The sequence below is a fragment of the Gracilinanus agilis genome, chromosome 5 (assembly GCF_016433145.1).
Source record: "Gracilinanus agilis isolate LMUSP501 chromosome 5, AgileGrace, whole genome shotgun sequence".
Lineage (NCBI taxonomy): Eukaryota > Metazoa > Chordata > Mammalia > Didelphimorphia > Didelphidae > Gracilinanus > Gracilinanus agilis.
The window spans coordinates 300718961-300738084 of NC_058134.1; the positions used below are offsets into that span (position 1 = coordinate 300718961).

A 19124-nucleotide genomic window follows, 5' to 3' on the forward strand; every position below is an offset into this window, starting at 1 on the left:
ACCGATCCTACTTCCAGCCCAGCTCCTGCAGCCATCACCCTGGGAAGGAGCCTTTGGGAGATGTGAGCTAGTGACTGCCCTGGCAGAAGATGCAGCCCCAGCTACTGAAAACCTAGAGGACAGGGTTCTGGAAACCAAAATCCTTGGCACTGTCAAATGGTTCAATAGCAGAAGCGAATAGGCTTTTACGGATGGGAATGACACTAGAGAAATGTGCTACCGTCTGCTTTGCCACTGAACACACTGTACTCCAGGGCACACAGGAATCACAGCTGAATCTTCCCATCATATTGTCACTAATGAAGGTCTGATATCCAAGACATCTAGAGAAGTACCCTGCCTGCTCTCAGGGATCATGAACAAGTCTCCAATACTTGGATACAAAGAAATATTTTCCCAAAGGATTATCAACAACCCTATAAAAGCTTATTCTAGGTCATGCAAATTCTAACAGGCCTGAGGTTCTTGCTCTCATCCAAAAAACTGGAAAAGATGACCCAGAGAGGTCAAAATAGTAAACAATCTGAGAATTATTTCAACAATTCTGGAAGACAATGAAGAATTATTTCCCCAAAGTGACTAAAATATCCATGATCTAAGCCCAAAGTTCCCACTATTGGGTGCACGCCCCAAAGATGACAAAACCAGATGCCAAATAGACAGAGCAGCACTTTCCATGACAGCACAAAACTAAAACAAAGGAATTTTGACTGATTGGTAAATGGCTGAACAAATCTGGTACAGAGATGGAAAGGGGCGACACAGCAAAGTAGGACAACTTTGAAAGTTATAGGTTGAATCTATTTTGCTTAAAAGATCAAGCAGTTCAGATTAGTCTTACAGTTCTATGTTAATCTCTTTCTGTTCTATTCTGGATATGGAAATGCTTTTTTATTTGGTATTATGTTCAGAATAAAATCTAAGTAAAAAGATTGAGATTATAATGGAATATGATTGGGCCCTATAACAAATGACCCATCCTGGCTGTGTGACCTAAACATGTTATCAGTCTTTCAGATGCCACGAGGGAAAGTGGGTGCTAATTCAGGAGTCTCCCAAGCAAAGGAAACTAGATCCAGTCCCCTAAGAAATGACAAATAGGAAGAATTACAAGAACCACGGGAAAACTTATAAGAATTGATGCTGAAGAGAGGAAGAAAGTGCGAAACAACGTTCATGGTGACACTGGCATGAAAAGAGAACATTATCAAAACAACTGTCTTGTCCTTGCAAGCAGACCAAGCACAGCCCAGCAGCTACATTTCTCTCCCCTCGCTGAGGGGGGCCAATACCATTTCTGGGCTGGCAGGATTTTTCAATAAACCTTTGCCCCAAGGGAAGGCTTCTGGAGAAGGGGTGAGGAGCCCTGACTTCTGCAGTGAATGCAACAGAAACGCAGAGGGCTTCAATAGAAATGTAAAAGAAACCAAAATCCCAAAGACTCTACTCTCAAGAAGAGTGTGAGGGAACAGCAGGCCAATGCCTGGGAAGGTAAGATCCAACCACAAGGAAAACAGGGCAGGTGAGGAACAAGGCCAAAGTGAGGCAGGAGCCCCAAATTCCAGGCACTGCCAGTTCTGGGGAGGGTTAGGTAATAACATCCTGTTGCTTTTGGCTGCTTGTGCAACTGGCCAAAGCCTTCAACCCAGTTGGGCAGGTTTTCTGAAGTTGTCAATTCCCTCCAGTTGTTGACTCTCCTTTATTGTATTCCAAACAAAGCTGGGCAAAAATATTTAAAATTTCAGTAACTCTTCGCTTTCTTCCAAAATTGGACAAATGGCATCATGGCAAGATGTTTGAGAGAGAGGCCTTTTGTGAGCTGGGCTTCCTGAGCCCCTTTCTTCTCCCACTCAAGTATAAAGTCCATGAGGGAAGGGCATCTACTTCTCTTTGCCCATCTTTCTATTCCTGGTACTTGGCCCAGTACCTGCCATATTGCAAATGCTTAATAAATGCTTGAACTATCTCCTTATTCATAATCACCTGCCTTTCCTTGGAAGCCTCCGGGTCAGTCCTGCTTAAGAGCTGACCCTGCTGGGACACTAAAGGAGACCATGCTGAATGAAGGTAGCTAAAAACAGGATAGTCAGGTTGTCTCTGTGGTCAACAAGTGGACAGAGCAGGGGCCTGGGGCCATAAAGGCCTGAGCTCGAATTTAGCCTCAGACACTCACTCATGTGTAATGCTGGACAAGACCCCCAACCTCTCTGCCTCATTTTTCTCATATGTAAAAATGGGATTAATAATAGTAACTACCCCAGGGTAGTTGGGAGAGAATATCTGTAAAGCACTAAAGAAGAGCTGACTTTTCTTATTATCCTTATTCTGTGGCCCGCAGGTAGGTCCTCTCCAGCCCCTCTCAACCTCCATTGTTTGCCCCCAGCATCTTCTTTTGCAGTTCTACTCTAACGGATCCACAACATCTGCTTGAGCTCCCACCTCTTCTAAAGCTTTTTACAAAATGATGGGCACACCTGCCTTATAGGGCCCCTTCCCAAATGGAAGAGATTTTATCTTAGAAAGACAACTGGAAGGCTGGCAGGGCCTTCAGAGCATCCCAGCCAATCTCCTTGTTTCAGACAACAGAGCAAAGGCTTAGAAAGGGCAAGCTGGCATCTCAGGCTCTGACACCATCCTCTCTAGCTGCTCTGCGTTGGTAGACACTGGCCACTGCTCTAAGCTGGCTGCCAAAGATGCAGTTTAGGGCAGCAAGAGAGGCTTAAGTGAAGGCTGCGTTATTAGCCTGGGCCTGCCATGCTGGAAGCCATGCCAAATGGGCGTCTCCCGGAAATCCTCGGAATACAGATCTTCTTGCCCTGCTGGACAAGTAAATGAAGGAGACACAAATACATTTAATTTTCTGTAAAGTACAGTGGCCACGCAGCATTAGATTTAGGGTTTAAAAAAAAAACAAACAACCCAAATCACCAAAGTCTGGCCACAGAATTTATTGCACAACTGACAATGGAACCCAAAGAACTCTGGGCAGCAGAGAGGGGAGATGGATGGGAGTCCAGAAAGCCTGGGCCCGCTGCCTGCCTTTGGCTGCCACGTAGCAGCCGGGGGCCAAGGGGCTGGATACCGTCTCCCTCTGGTATCTGTGTCTCCACTGCCTTGCATCACACTAGAAATATGGGAGGTGCTTCCTTAAGGTCATTAAATTCAATTCCCCTGCCAAGTCCTGAAAACTCTCAAACCAGTAACCAATGAGCAACAAAACCAAACCTATCTATTGTACCATTCCATGGACACATTCAAGAGTGGAAGTGATCCCAAGTCAGAAAGGGGAACCCTAACAGAGAAAGATTTGAATAGGTCAAGATAAAGAATAATCAATTAAATCAATCAATTAATAAGCCCCTACTAAGTGCCAGCACAGTGATAAGCCCTGAGGCTACACAGAAAGGCAAAAGCCCATCCCTATCCTCTAGGAGCTCCCAGTCTGACCGGGGAGATGACCAGCAAAACATCATTTACAAACAAGCTAGATACAGAAAAAGAAAGGTCTCTTACAGAAGAGAGGAAGTTGGGGAAGCCAGGAGGTACAGAGTACAAGGAAGAGAGATCCAGGCATGAGGGACAGCCAGAGAAAATGCTCAGGGTTGGAAGATTTAGTGTGGTGTACAAGGAACAATCAGAGGCCAGGGTGACCAGATTATAGCCTCCCTGGAAGGGAAGATGTTAGACTTCCAAGAAGGAGGAAAGGAGCCAGCTTCAGCAGAGCTTTAAAAGCTAAACAAAGGATTTTCTATTTCTATTTCATTCTAGAGTAACTGGGAGCCATGGGAGTTTATTGAATGAGCCCATACTTTAGGAAAATCAGCTGAGTGGAGTCTGGACTGCCATGGGAAGAGACTTGAGGCAAGGAAGCCAGCAGTGAAGCTGCTACACCAGTCCAGGTTGCCCTTGAGGGACTGGGAGGAAGGGAGTACCCTCTCCAGTAAAACAGAAGGTAGGAGGGGAGAGACAAATTTGAGGGAGAAAAGAGAATGGGTTCCACTTGGGACATGTAGAGTTTCAGATGTTTGCTCCACATTCAGCTGGAGATGTGAGATTGGAGACAGAGAATTTGGGGCAGGAAAGGTAGATCTGAGACTCATCAGCATAGAGATAGTCATTAAATTCATGGGAGTTGAGGAGGTCACCAAAGGAAGAAGTACGAAGGGAGGAGAACAGAGGGCCCAGGACAGAGCCCTGAGGGACACCCACAGTGAGAGGGCATGATCCGGAGGAGGATCCAGGAAAGGAAACAGAGAAGCTGTCAGAGAGGGAGAAGAAAGGGGAGAGGGGGTGTTGTTTTAAAAACGTATGGAGAAAAAAGTAACCAGGAAGAGAGGGGGATCAGCAGTGTCCAAGGCTACAAGAAAACCAAGGAGAAGGGAGATTGAGAAGAGAACCTTGGGACTGGGGGACTCAGAGATCACTGATCACTTTGGAGAAAGCAGCTTCAGTAGATGGATGAGGTGGGAATCCAGATTGTAAGGGATGAAGAAGAGAATGAGAGAAGAGAAAGTGGAGGTCCCAAGTGTAGACAGTCACAAAACAGGATGAGAGTTAGCAGGGATCTCTTGATCAAATAAAGATCTGTTCAGAAGAGGGAGGCAGGGCCATGTTTGTAGGCAGTAGGGAGTCCCTCTATGGAGTTTACAGGGAGAGGTTGAAGCTAAGTGAAAGAGTGGGGAGGACAGAGAGGGGACAGTCTGCTGGAGGAAACAGGATGGAATGGGATCACCTGAGCAGGTAGAAAGGTTTGCCTTGGCCAGGGCTACTGCTACCTCAGCCTGTTAGAAGGGGGAACAAGGAGAAGGGGCAAAAGGCACCTGAGTGATAAGGGGAGGAAGGGGGAGAATAGGAGACTCACAGCAAACAAATCCATTTTTTTTCTGTAAAATATGAGGCCAGGTTCCCAGCTGAGGGTGGGGACAGAGAGAGCCACCACCAAGCTTTAAGGGGGCTGAGATGTCTGGGAAGAGCTAAGGTGGAAAGTGGGAGAGGAAGCTGATTAGGGAGGCATAGAAGGGCTGAGCAACAGGGAAGGAGGGCCCAGCAGAGGTTGTGTCTCAACAGTTTGGTGTGGAGCTGGTCAGGGGTGGTTTCGTGATTTTCTCTATCTTGGTTCAACAGCACATGTAGAGGAAAAGTGAGGGCAGCAAATGGTGGAAGTCATCCAAGTCAGACTGGACTGAGTATAACTGGCAAAGGGAAAAGGGGGCTGAGGACTCAAGAAGGCAGTGGTGAGCTGACCACAGATGGGGTCAAGGGGAGCGTGGGACCAGTACACAACTGAGAGGTCAGGAGATAAAGCCATGGGTGAAGAAAAAGGCTTAGTGAGGAAAGACAGAGGGAGGTGAATGCCAATAAATGTGGCTAGACGAGGGGATCTGGAGTTCTTGAACATGGAAGTAGCACATTGGTGGGTAGTGGCAAAATTAAGGAAATGACTGTGTATGTGGCTGGGGTAAAGGAGTAGGCTTTGGGGCCTCTGGAAAGCCAACTTCATTTCTGTACTGCTCTCGTTTTCAGGAAGCTTTTCACGTTAAGTCAGTTTGGGCAGATCCTACTGTTGGTCTCCAGGCCAAATTCAAATTCACCAAATAGGCAGGCTTCTTCCTCCAGCATTATCTCCCTTCTCAAGGCTCAATAAACATTCTCCAACCAACCTACATATGGTAACTCCTCATCCTAGTAACTCTTACACACACTTACTCCTCTTTGCCAATGGCTATTCTAAGCCATGCTCTCTTGAATGGGTCATTCCACCCTCCCCGCCCCCCAATCTTCATGCTGCCCATGGATCCCACAAGCTTCCTTTGCTACCATGTGCCTGAAAACCAGTGGACCATGTGGCCTTCTCCACCTTATACAATAAAGGTTCTACCTTCAGATCTTAGGCCAATATTAATGAAACCCTCCCCTATCCAGACAGATGGGGTCTCCTCCTAGGATTCTCCACCAGAGGACTGGCTGATGCCCTTTCCAGAAGGCAGAGTAATACCATGGAGAGAACACTGACAGGCTTTAGAGTTGGAGGCCTCTAGTTACTATGGGTGTGTATGTGTGAACTTGGGCCAAATCACTTACCTTCCCTGTAGAACTCAGGCTTCTCATCCATAAAATGCCCCTTCTGGGTTCGAAGTCTACCAACCTGTTATCTCTTTCCCATCCAAATTCCATCCTTCTTTCAGGGGCTCCTGTACCTCTCTAAGACTGACTTCCCAATAACACCAGTCCATCAGGATGTGTACTTTTTCTAAATGCGAAGGTTCTTAAACTTTTTAAAAAAATATTTTAGGGGGCAGCTGGGTAGCTCAGTGGATTGAGAGCCAGGCCTAGAGACAGGAGGTCCTAGGTTCAAATCCGGCCTCAGACACTTCCCAGCTGTGTGACCCTGGGCAAGTCACTTGACCCCCATTGCCTACCCTTACCACTCTTGCTGAAAAAAAAAAGAGCTATAATCCTACTGCAGAAATCTTCAATATTATTTCCTTTTAGAAATTATTGTGGTCCTTGGGAACAGGACAGAAACACACGCTTATATAAGTCAATACACAGAAGTTAAGGGTTTAAAAAAAAAAATATATATATATATATATATANCTCCTGTACCTCTCTAAGACTGACTTCCCAATAACACCAGTCCATCAGGATGTGTACTTTTTCTAAATGCGAAGGTTCTTAAACTTTTTAAAAAAATATTTTAGGGGGCAGCTGGGTAGCTCAGTGGATTGAGAGCCAGGCCTAGAGACAGGAGGTCCTAGGTTCAAATCCGGCCTCAGACACTTCCCAGCTGTGTGACCCTGGGCAAGTCACTTGACCCCCATTGCCTACCTTTACCACTCTTGCTGAAAAAAAAAAGAGCTATAATCCTACTGCAGAAATCTTCAATATTATTTCCTTTTAGAAATTATTGTGGTCCTTGGGAACAGGACAGAAACACACGCTTATATAAGTCAATACACAGAAGTTAAGGGTTTAAAAAAAAAAAAATATATATATATATATATACATATATATATATTATTCCCCTCCTTCCCCCACTAAAGGTTTGGGAGTAAAGCAGTAACCTAATCAGAATAATATAATTTCTAGGAAAACTTCATTCTCCCCCATAGGCAAAGATCTGGCAGATAGGGAACTCTGACAGAGAACTCTGAGGGCTGCCTGTGGGGGTAGGGATAGGGGCTCTCTGTTCTTTCTACCAACCCATGTGACTTACAGAACCCCCAAGTAACTGACCTCCCAAGCCCATTCACTGAAGGCTGACCCAGAATGACCTTCCTTAAAAAAACTGTTTTTAGTATCTTCTATTCCAAATACTTCCAATTCCCAAAGGAGCCGCCACTAGCTATCTAACAACAAGCTCACCAATACCCAGTCTTCCAATTTCTAAATTCTTCCTTTGCTAGGAAATGAAACAAACTGACCACTTTCTCTCCCTCTTTCATATACGGCAAGTGACCAGTTGCTTACACAGCGGAGCAGCACAGCCTTTGACTGGTCACAGAGCTAGGTTCATGCAGGGATCACATGGTGAACTTGGAGAGCTAAGTCAGTGCAGCTAAGAGTAACCTACTCAACTGGGATGGGGCTCAAAAATGGTGATTATCCACCCCCCCCTCAGGAATTCCCAGGAAGCGCTGAGTCTGCATCTAGCTCCTGCCTTTCTGTCTCCACAGTCTGCTCCCAAGAACTGCAGTTACGTCTTTACGACGGGGAAAAGATGGGCCGCTTTGACAGAGGCTCTGTTAAAGCACACAGTAGGGCTCAGTAAGATACATGGTGAACAAACTGTGGGTGTAACTTATTTGGGGAGAAAATGCATCAAGGCAGAGGATACATCTGACCAAGGCATTCCCTTGGCCCAAAATTCTCAGTCTATCACCTCAAGCGGATGAGATTCCAACTCCATGTCCTGGCATTTAAAGCTCTCACAGAGTGCCAACCTTGCTTTACAGCTGCATTTCCCTCTGCGTTCCAGCCAAACTTATTTACAGCTCTCAGATTTCACCATGTACTTCCTCACCCCCAGGTCCTCCCTCACACCTGGAGAGCATTGGATTCTTCTAAGCCCTAAGGAAATCCTTCTGGAATTTCCACCAAATCCTGCCTCTATTCTAAGTAAGTTCTATTCAGGCTGCTTGATCCCCAAGGTCAAGAATAGAAGCAAGGAAAGGAGAATAGATTTAGGTTTCAGGCGTGGAAAATATCCTGCCAATGACCTGTCCAAATGTGAAGACCATGGCTTCCCAGCCCTGACTCTCTTTGAAGAGGGACTCAAATGGTCTGGGGAAATGACAGAAGAGGGCCTCTGGGCCTAGAAGAGCTTCTCTGGGCCCACCTCCTCCTGCACACTGGGAGAGCATTTGGCTTTGCTCTTGCCTTAGTCTTTTTGTGCCACCTTATACCCTGCTGCTGTGTTAACCGGGCACCTGTTTTTCCTTGTTATAGCAGAAGCCTCCAGAAGGGAAAGCCAGCATTACTTTTTATCTTTGTATTCCAAGTTCAAAACATGTAATAAATACTTTCAAAGCAAGTTTCATCGAGTAAGAGAGAGAAAATAAACAAGAAATACAATGCTAGCTGAGATTGACTAGCCAAAATTAAACAGGCCTTTGTAGGAGAAATTCTTCCAGAGGACAGAAAGAAGGTACCCTCACTCCTCCAGGGCAGGCGAAAGCTCCCAGCAAAGGCCAACTCCGTCCTGGGCCCCTGGTGAAAGCGAGGAGTAAGAAAAGATCCCAGGTTCAGTAAGGATGGGCAGGTAGGCTGGAGTTCATGGTAGAAACCCTTCGAGGCCTGGCAGGGTCTGGCTCATACTTCTCCTCTCTTTGAGCTTGGCCGAAAGCACACCCACCTCTTCCAAGCCAGAGGGCCACAGGAGTCCAGGGGTTGTAAAGCTTCAAGCCCTAATAACTACTGCAAATGGTATTTCTCACCTACAGGATGCACACTAGACCTTGCAGCCTTCTCACTAACGCAGGCCTCCAGACTCCAGCCCCTGGCCCCTTTCCAGTCTTCCAGTGTTTGAAGATGCCATGACCTTCTTTAGAATTCTAAATAAATAGGAATTAAAGGCCTAGAAAGTCCTATTCTAATGTCACACTGAATCCATCTAGAAGACGTTTGTTGGAAGTATTGTCCAGGTCCTGAGCACAACTGTGGACTAGTCCAGCTTGCTCCCACTTCTCTTTTGAGATGAAGCCCTTTAGCCAGAAGGCACTCTGCTATGCTATAGTTATCTTAGATATCCCACACCTGTCTTGTCCCTATTTAGGGTGGAAAGATAATACACGGCTCTGCCGGTCTGTATTGATCTTTTGAGGGGGTCCAGATAAAAATATCTACTTGAGATTCTAATTTCTCTTAATAGCTCCCGACACTATGCTTTCGCAGATGGCAGCGATGGTCCTAGAAAATGAGAGCTCTGCCATGCAGCAGGAGTGTGAACAGCCCATACCAAAATGAAATGGGATCTCTGAAACACAGCTTCTGGCCTGGGCACACAGGCCAGGCCAGGCCAGGCCAGGTCAAGATTAACAAGTTCAGAGATATGAAGGCATTGCTCTGAAGTTGACCAAGGCTGCAAAGTGCAGAGGCCTCTGAGGTGGAAAAACCCTGCCCTGGCAGCCTAGGAAAGGAAGGAGGGGAGGAATAGCCACCTAGAGGGTTCTCAGGAATCCCCACTGGAAGGTCAGGCTGAGGTTCTGCCCACCAGAGGGAAACAATATACTTCCAAAATGGCTAAAAAGCCCCAGCCCATTCCACTAACTGGCTGGCTCTACCCCACCAGCCAAGGTACCAATCTCCTCATTTTCAGCACAAAAGCCCTGGAACTTCTAGTTTGCCAACTGCCAGTCTAACAATCACTGGCATCCGTGAACTGTAATATCAACAAAGAGGAAAGCCTGGGGGAAGCCTTCAGAACCCTCCAGCCTCAGCCCTTGGGCCAAGGTTATCCAAGCTGCCACTCACAGAGAGCAGGACTCTACAGGATATTTAATTCTATGGAGGCCCATAACCAAAATCTCTTCCCCACTGACTATTCTGATAAATCTTGGGATGAGATGCAATCTGTTTCCATTCATGAACTCAGTTAAAGCCAGACTATGAAGTTAGACTCTGTCCATCACACCCAGGAAGTGGATGCAGAAAATGGGAATGAGGCATCTAAGCAGCTTTCTCTCCTCATAACCCACGAGACCATGGCAACTAGGCAGAACAAGGAGCTCCTCTTTTCTGGCAATCTCTTCTATCACAAGCAGCATCGATTCCTTCGATGGTATAGGAAATAACCTGGCAATAACTTGGACTTCTTGTGGGTTTATCTATCCTACTTTCACTGGCCTCAAAGCAAGGCCCACAAACCCAATTCAAATAATAACTCTCTCTTAGTCAGTATTTTAGTCTCAAAAAATGCTTTACATACATTAACCCATCTTTATCCTTCTAACAATCCTATAAGGTCAATCAATAAACATTTATTAAGCCCCTACTATGTGCCAGGCAAGGCACAGTCCTTGCCCTTAAGGAGCTCACAACATGAAAATCACTATGCACCACCAAACAACAGGAAATACTCCACAGGAGGAAGCACTCAATGCAGGAGAACTGGGAAAGGCTTCCTTTTTTAGGAGAGCTTTAGCTGGGACCTGAAGAAAGCCAGGAGGTAGAGATGAGGCAGGAATGAGTTCCAGGCAAAGGGAGTCAGGGAAAATGCTTCCATTCCAAGTGGAGTGATTTATTTGTTCAAGGGAACAGTGCCAAGGCAAGAGGACAGGGGGTGGGGGTGGGGGGAAGAAAGGCACTAGAGACCCTGAAAGGTAGGAAGGAAGGGGCCACACTGGGAAGGGTGATGACACAGGAGGGGGCAGGGAGCCACTGGACTTTGCTGGGTGACCTGGTCTGACAGCTGAGTGGAGCCAGGGAGATCACCAACAACTACTGCAATAGTCCAGGCACAAGGTGATGCCTATACCAGGTAGAGGCAGTGTCAGAGGAGAGGAGGCCTATCTAAGAGACACTACTAAAGTCAAATGGATAGACTAGATTTAGATGAGGGGAGGGAGCTAGCAGTCAAATATGATGCCAGGCTGCACTCTGGGGTGACGGGTAGAATGGCAGTGCCCTCAACGGCAACAGAAGGGGGAGAATGAGTCCACTCTGAGACGTGTCGAGTTTCACATGTCTCAGAAACATCCAGTTAGAACTACCTGAAAGGCAGCAAGCAAGGCAGCCTGGAGTTTAGCACAGAGAGGGTCATTTCATCCAGGGGCTCTGAGGAGATCAAGGGCCCAGGACAGAATCTTGAGGGACGACGAAGGTTAGATGGAGGAGCCATCAGAGGTAGGAAGAGAGGGGGAGTCCCCAAAAACCTAGAGGGAAGAGTGTCAAGGAGGAGAGAGTGATCCACTGGAGCCAGAGCTATGGAGGGGCCGAGGAGAATGAGGGTGGAGGAAAAGCCTTGGATTTGGACCTAAAGGGGCCCAGGTCGATCCCTTTATTTGACTTAAGAGGGAAGGAAGAGAGAAAGAAGTAAGGTGATTTGTCCTGAGGCCCAGAGGAGCCACCTCAGGCAAAGCCTGTATCTTACCCGGATCCTTGAACTGGAGCTGCCAAGGACTTTAGAGCACCCAATGCAACCTGCTTCTTTTACAGACAAAGAAATGGTGACCTTGAGCTCAGCCACTAGGCCATGGTCATGAAACTCATTAAGGGGCAAAGCCAAGGCCTAAGCCTACTTCCAAAAGGCTTCTTTGTGGCTCTCTTCCTCATGTCTAAAACGGAGACAACAATGCCATAATTATTTACTTCCCAAGATCAGAATTGTTAAGATAAAAGCCTCTTGGGTCTAGGAAGTCTTGAAAGAAGCTGTGAATCTACATAAAATAAGAAATGAGACTACGAGTAGATATGGAGAGGGTCTGCCCCTGGTTCTCTCATGAGGTTTCCCCCCCCCCCCCAGGGGCTGGAATTATCCCCATTTTGAAGATGAAGAACCTGAGGCTGAAAAGGGGGCCATTGATTTGGCCCAGGTTCCATACTCAGGGAAACTGAGGAAGAATTCCAATTCAGGACTTCCTGACCCCTATCTATTGCTTTCCTCTCTGTTGCTCCATTTTGGATAAATTGGCCCTCTGAAAGCTGGGAAAACAATGACAAGGGGGCAGTGACGTGGCTCAGTGGATAGAGAGTCAGGCCCAGAGATAGGAGGTCCTAGTTGCTCAAATCTAGTCTCAGATATTTTCTAGCAGTGTGACCCTGGACAAGTCATTTAACCCCCATTACTTAACCCTTCCCACTCTTCTGTCCTGGAACTTAGAATTGATTCTGAGAAAGAAGGTAAAGATGAAAGAAAAAAGAGAAACAAATCTTACTTGATCCACAATGTAATTTCCCAGGAACAAGGGCCTGAGGTGTTCTGAGCATCCTCTTGCCCACCCTGATGCCCACCCCCCCAACACAGCTTAGCCTCATCCCCCTCTCCTACACTCCCCTGGGTACCATGGCTGGGCAGAAGAGCTTCTCCTTATCTGTTCTTATACCCTGGTGTCCAGCACAGCTCCCAGCCCAAAGCAGATAATAAATGCTAACTGATGGACTCATTGACAGGAGAGAGAAAGTATCAAGAGACAGGATGGGAGAGCATTCAGACAGTGCCTCCCAAGTGCAAAGTACTTATCTTTTTCAACAATTTAACCTGATAAGCAGCAGCTCAAGGCCTGTCTCTGGCACCAGCTGGCTGGGTGACTCCTGGCCTCCCAAGTCACAAGTCTGTGAAGCACCAAAGGTCTCTTGGTCCTGAGGTTGGTCTGGCTTCTGTTCTCAAATCCCAGGATCCCCTTCAGGCTGGATGGCAGGCTTACTGCCCTCCAGAACAGGTCAACAATGCCCTCTCCCTAGCCAGGAACCTTGCCTCTGTCCTTCAGAAATGAGGACTCACTTCTCTCTTGATGAAAGGAACTCAGCACCCGACTCTGTTTCTAGATGAGGAATTTTAAGGTTTTGCTTTTAATAGCCTGTTAACTGCATTCCAAAATCACTGGCTTCCTTCATAACCCCATGTATTTCTTGGGCATCTGAAGCCATTCTGCTGAGCAGGGCCAGGCATCACCGGACATCAAAAAGGCTACACGCCCTGCTCTGCCTGCCTGTGGGTACCATGTTCATCAGCAAGGCCTCAACACCCTATCAACTTTCCCATCCCCGGCTAATTAGGACCCTAAAAGCCACCCTCCCCTACTGTGTCAATCAGCTCCAGCACTTGGTTCCCCAGAAAGGGAATCCTTCTCTCCCTCCTTGGAATGAAGCCCCAAGAAATTGGTTCTTCCAGATTCTCCCCGCCCCATCCAACAGGGTCACCCCCCTGGGTCATGAGCCTGGCTTTCTGGAGCTCTCTCCATTCACTACCGCTTCTCTGCACAGACCTGAAACAAACTGGGGAGGATTCTGATAGACCAGAATTCTTCAGTCTAAAGGAGAGCTCCCACAATCGTGAGCTGGTCACTTGGGAAGACCCCACAGAGACTGAGATAGCATTCCCAGGCTTCACACTAGCACTGTACACATAAATGCTTCAGAAAAATGTGAGGAATAACCTTGCCACAAGAGAATAAACATTTTTTTTTTCATTCCAGGGCACTTTTAAGAAACATGGCTGCACACATTATTTTGCTCTAGTCCATCTACCCAACTCCACCTCATCCCCCAAACTGTTATGTGAACCAATAAGGAGAGAGAGAGAGAGAGAGAGAGAGAGAGAGAGAGAGAGAGAGAGAGAGAGAGAGAGAGAGAAAGGGAGTGTGGTGGAGTCAGCCCTGGAGTCAAGATTCAATGGGGCTTTGGCTACCCAAGGACCAAGGAAGCCTGACAGGCCTCTAGTCTATGCACTAAGCCCCAGTGGAGGGACTTTCCTTACTGGGAGTACCCCAGGCCAATAAACCCCATGGACAGAAGCAAGCCAAAAGCTGCTATGTAACCTGAAACCACAGCACTGAAAGGGCCAGAAAGGGGAAAAAAGGGGGTGAAGGAACTGGGAGAGGCCCGCTGCTGCCCTCCCCTGCCTGACTGCCGGACACAGGGTTTCTCCGACCTTCCAGCAACCTTCCAGCAAGCCTTAATGGAGACCAGAAGGGCCACCCATCGTCCCCCAGATCCAGATCCAGACCCTAGGCTTCCCCCTGGGCAGGTGGAAACCAAATGTCACTGACTGCAGACCTGGCACACCATAGCCACTTAATAGTGATAGACCACCTGGGGGGGGAAGGCAAAACAGATGAGAACTTTGGGCAGGCCAACAGTCAGATGGGTCCTGTGACCTTGGGTGCATGGCTGCCCCTCCCCGGATCTCAGTTTCCCCCCGGGGAAGCAAAGGGGCCTCCTAAGGGCTCTCTGGAGCCGAAGAGAGAAGTGATAACACCTATGGCTGCGGACACCCCACCTCCCACCCCCTAGGTCCTTCTCCACATCTCCATCCAGGGGAGGGGGAAACGGAGGTTCAAGGAAGGACTTGGCCCCGGGAGGGCTGTCCAGCTTCCCCCGAGCTGCATAGCAGTGGGCGGGGTAGGAGGATCCTCGAGAGTCCCTCAGTGGAGGCTGACTCCTGGGTCGGGGTCCCCGGCCTACGGAGAGGGAAACTGAGGCTGGGAAGGAGGGGGCTCAGTGGGCTGGGGGAGGGAAACAGCTCCTGGGGATGATGCTCACCACGCAGCGGGGAGGGTATCAGGAGTCCCGGGGGGGGGGGGGGTCCTCATGGGAGGCGGGGTTCCTTCCCTCCCTTTCCCCCTCCCCTGGAGCACCCGCACTCACCGGGCCCCGAGGCTGGGGTCGGAGCCGGGGGCCGGTCAGGGCTGGGGTCTGGGACCGGGTCCGAGCAAGGTCCCCAGGCCAGCAGCGCCCGTGGACGGTCGAGGCTGAGGAAGCAGCGGCGCCGCTTGAGCCACAACTGGGGCGGGCCAGGCTCAGCCTCCATGGCGGCCCCTGGGCCCGGCCCCGCCGCCGAGCGCTCGCCCGTCTCGCACCCGCTGTCCCCGTCTCTCTCTTCCCAGGCCAGGAGCGCGCGCGCGCGCGCGACCAGCGCCGGGCCAGGGGGCGGGGTTCCGGGTAGCGGTCCGCTCCCCTCTGTTGTTAGGGGGCCCCGCGGAGGAACGTGTGTCATCACGTATGCAAAAGAGCCTTGGTTTGGGGGACGCCGAGGGGACGGGAATGGGTAGAGAATTGAATTGGAGGCGCCGCGGGGTGGTATAGGAGGCCCCGAATCAAAGAGAGCTCGGGAGACTCCCGCAGGGGCGGGGCGGAGTCGAGACCGGAAGCTTTCCTAAGGCTCTGCCGGGTGGGTGGGGGAGGAACCCAACGAGAGCGCCCGGAGTTCCGAGAGAGCGGGGCATAACTGAGACAATGAGCTCTCCCAAAGTACTCCGGTTTGAGCTGGGCCGAAGCCCAACAAAGCTGGAGGATCCTATGAGTGCGCCCGAGGGATTTCGCCCCTCTCCTCAGGGGGCGGGGCACAGCCGAGAACTTTCCTATGGCATTGCCTTGACTGGAGGAGCGGCGGAGAGAACCAATGAGAACGGCAGGGGCTCAGAGGGGGGCGTGACCGAGACAGTGAGCCTACAGGAGGACTTAGTGAGGGAGGGGCCGGAGCGTAACAAAGCAGCAGAGGGGGCGAGGCGGAGCCGGGACAATGAACTTTCTTAAGAGTTTCAGAGGTGGCCAGGGTAAACGAAGATAGTGAAGGGGCGGGGCTTTGAGGAAGACTGGATGCCAGTCAGCCTTGGGCATGTCTCCAGGGGACGTGGCCAGACCTCTGCGAAGGAGGGTGTAGTCCCCCCTCGCCTAACGTCTGGCCATTCGGCCACTAGCGGCTAAAAGAGATCCTGAGAGTCACCTAGTCTACCCCCTGTGTCCCCGTCTCCAGGAGAGCCACCTCCATCCGGATAATGCCAGGAGGGGGCTTCCTTGCCCCGCCCCCATCTCTCCGGACCCCTCGAACCCTTCCCTGTAATGATCCCTAAGGGGGGGGTGGTGGTAAGAGAGGCTACATGCCGGTGAGCTCGCCGTACGCCCCCAGCCTCCCGACAATGTTTCTTACTGTGCAGCATCCCGGAGTAGTGGGGAAGCGGTCCTTGACTCCAGCTGTTAGGGTCAGTCACCTGGGATTCGGTCGGAGTGAGGACACGCCCTCTCGCAATGTAGGGGAGCACCTTTTCCGCCCCTGGGGAGTTGGTTGCCTAGGACGCTGAGAAGTGGACAGACTCGCCCAGGGTCCCCAGCCAGCAATTGTTCTTGAAGGGACCCTGGACAGCTCTGTGCCCCCCACCCCGGGGATACAAAACCAAAAGGGAGCTTGTTCCTGCTCCCCGAGAGTTTCTGTTCTATCAGGCTTGGGCAGGGAAGGCCTCCCAGGGAACCATTCCTAGACACACATCAATGGGAGCTGTTTGCTCAGCTGATACCGGGCTTTCCTGCCTCACGCTCTGGGTAGTCCTAGGAAAAGCCAGCTCTCTCCCCACTCCTGTGATCACCTCAGCTAGGATATTTGGCCCCCTCTATGTTAGTTTGCAGAGCCAGGGTTCCCCTGGAAAACAATAAGCAAGGCCCCCTTGGCCGACAAACTCAAATTACCTCACTGGATTTGGGGACAAAATGGAAAACCCAGAAAATAACTGCCCACATAGTGTAAAGGTGAGTATCCAGAGAGTGCTGCTGGACAATAGAGAATGGCCCTGAGGAAGGATACTCACTGGTTTTAGAATCTGAATTCCAGGCCCTGAATCCTGGTTGGACTCCTGGGACTCAGTTTCCATATCTGTAAAAGAAAAAAGAAAGGATGAGATGAACCAGTGTGCCCCCAAACAGATCCCTGATCCAATGATCAGGGTAACCAGGTGGCTCAGTATTGAGAGCCAGCCCTAGAGATGGGAGGTCCTGGGTTCCAATCTGACCTCAGATACCACCTAGCTGTGTGACTCTGGGCAAGTCACTTAACCCCCATTGCCTGACCTGTGTGGCTCTTCTGCCCTGGAAGCAATACACAGTATCGATTGTTAAAACAGAAGGTAAGGGATTTTTTTTAAAATCCAGTGATGCCACACACTATCAGAGGTCGCATGTCACTTGGCTGGGCTGAAGACTTTTTTTTGCCACTTTGTTCTTTGTTCAATTGATGTCTTTCTGGGGACTTTGGGGGGAAGGGATATGTTTGGAAATGAAGGTAATGTAAAACCAAAAGGAGCAATAATTTAAAAAGAAATTCAATAAGAACTAGCATTGGTGGATCACTCTAAGACTTGCAAAGCACTTCACAAACATCTCATTTCATCCTCAGCAAGTAGATGCTGTTATTATCTCTACTTCACAGATGAAGAAACTAAGGTAGACCCAGTGCCTTGCCTAGAGTCACACAGCTAGAAAGTGCCTGCGATGGATTTGAACTCAGGTCTCCTGACCTCTGGGCTCAGCACTCTGGCTGCCTCACTTTACCATTTATTAAATAGTTCCCTCTAAGCACCTGAGCTAGATGCCCAAGATACAGAGACAGAAATGGGGGATAAAATCTGCCCTCAAAGATAACAGAGCCAACTGCTTGGGCACTGATATTTAAATTTTAAAGGCAGAAGAAAATCCAGTCTTGAAGCTTCATTTCCTTCTCTGCCTCAGGAGACGGAAAAAGTGTATTTCTAAGATCTTTATCTTCCCTAACACTGTTTACATCTCTCTAAATCATCCACATGTTTGACTCGGGCCTTTGATGTTAGTAATGACCTCAGGAAAGATCCCAGACCCCTGGTTCTAGGAATGCAGTCCATAGCCCCAGAGGGTCAAGACCCTTTCAGGGGGTCTCCAAGAAAGAATTATTTTTGTCCTAATGCTAAACTACAGTTTGCCCATTTGCCCCCCTCCCTTTGCTAACTGCTGATCTGGGGGAGGCCAGATTTCTTTCTCTATTTCAACCAAAACAACATCATGCAATAGAATAAATGCTAATACAGATAGGAGGGTCCAGCTGGCCTCCAGGAAGTCAGGTATTAAAGAGATTTGCAAAAATATGTAAGACAACATCATTTCGCACTAAGTTTTTTTGGTTATGAAAAATATAGTTGTTTTTCATTAAATATGTTATCTGTTAGCACATGGTGGGTTTTTCATTGAATAAACAAGTAGTTTTGAGTCTTATCCATTTTAATTTCGAATATGGCTATAATGGACAAAAACAAAGGCAGCGAGAGTGCCCTCAATTGTTAATAGTTGTAAAGGGGTCCTGAGACCCCAAAGTTTGAGAACCTCTGGACCAGAGCAGTGTGCAAATGTCAGAGAAGTGACTCCTGCCAGCTTCTGAGGAATATCACAAAGGCCCCACCTAAGTGTCTGCCTTTGAGGTCACAGGTTCCCCACTTCTCCAAGAAGATGGGCTGCTGCGAGCATCTCTGTAGATTCCTTGAATCTCCTGTTTGCAGCAAGACCCAGGTCACCGTTTGTCTCCTACATTTGCCCTTTCCTGATTTCCCCGCTCCCTTTACATTACCTTTCATTTACTCATTGGTGTGCCAGCTACATCTCAGCCCCAAACCCTCCCCACCCTGGAGAATATAAGCTGCTTGAGGACAGGATCTTTTTCTTTTCTTTTTTTTGCTTTTGTACCCACAGTGCCAAAGACCTGTGGGATCCTAGATTTAGAACAGCAAGGGGTTTTAGAAGTCATCAGCCCCCTCTGAGGCCCAGAAAAGGGGATCACTGGAAGTAACAAAAGTCAAATTCAAACGTGGGTCCTGTCAACTACAAATGCAGGGCTTTTCTGTTGGACCACGCTGCCTCCCAATAGCAAGTGTTTAATGAGTGGTCAAATCTCCCCAAACCCACCCAAAGCTGATCAGCCTCAAAAGATTTACCTCCCACATCCCTTTGATTCTTTTCCCCAAGTGACTCTCATCCATCCCCTCTTCTCCCTCTGATCACCCTGGTTTCTCTTGGACTGGACTGAGCAGTCTCCCTCCCTTCCTTCCTGTCATCATCACTCTCCCCAACCTGTCCCAATGGATTATTTCCCCCAAATATTATTTTTGTCATGGTTCTCCCCACCTCCAAATATAATTTAAGTATTTTTATATAACCATGGTTATATAATTCAT

General features: G+C 48.8%; 1 protein-coding gene across 1 annotated transcript in view; it reads right to left on the reverse strand.

Moving 5' to 3' along the window:
* CERK (ceramide kinase) overlaps nucleotides 1-15365 on the reverse strand; it is a 58689-nt gene extending 43324 nt beyond the window's left edge. Inside the window, exon 1 of the mRNA XM_044679283.1 lies at nucleotides 14806-15365. Within this exon, the coding sequence (XP_044535218.1) occupies nucleotides 14806-15154 (349 nt within the window). The 5' untranslated portion in view covers nucleotides 15155-15365. The remainder of the gene's footprint in view (nucleotides 1-14805) is intronic.
* Between the last annotated feature and the right edge of the window lie 3759 nt (nucleotides 15366-19124).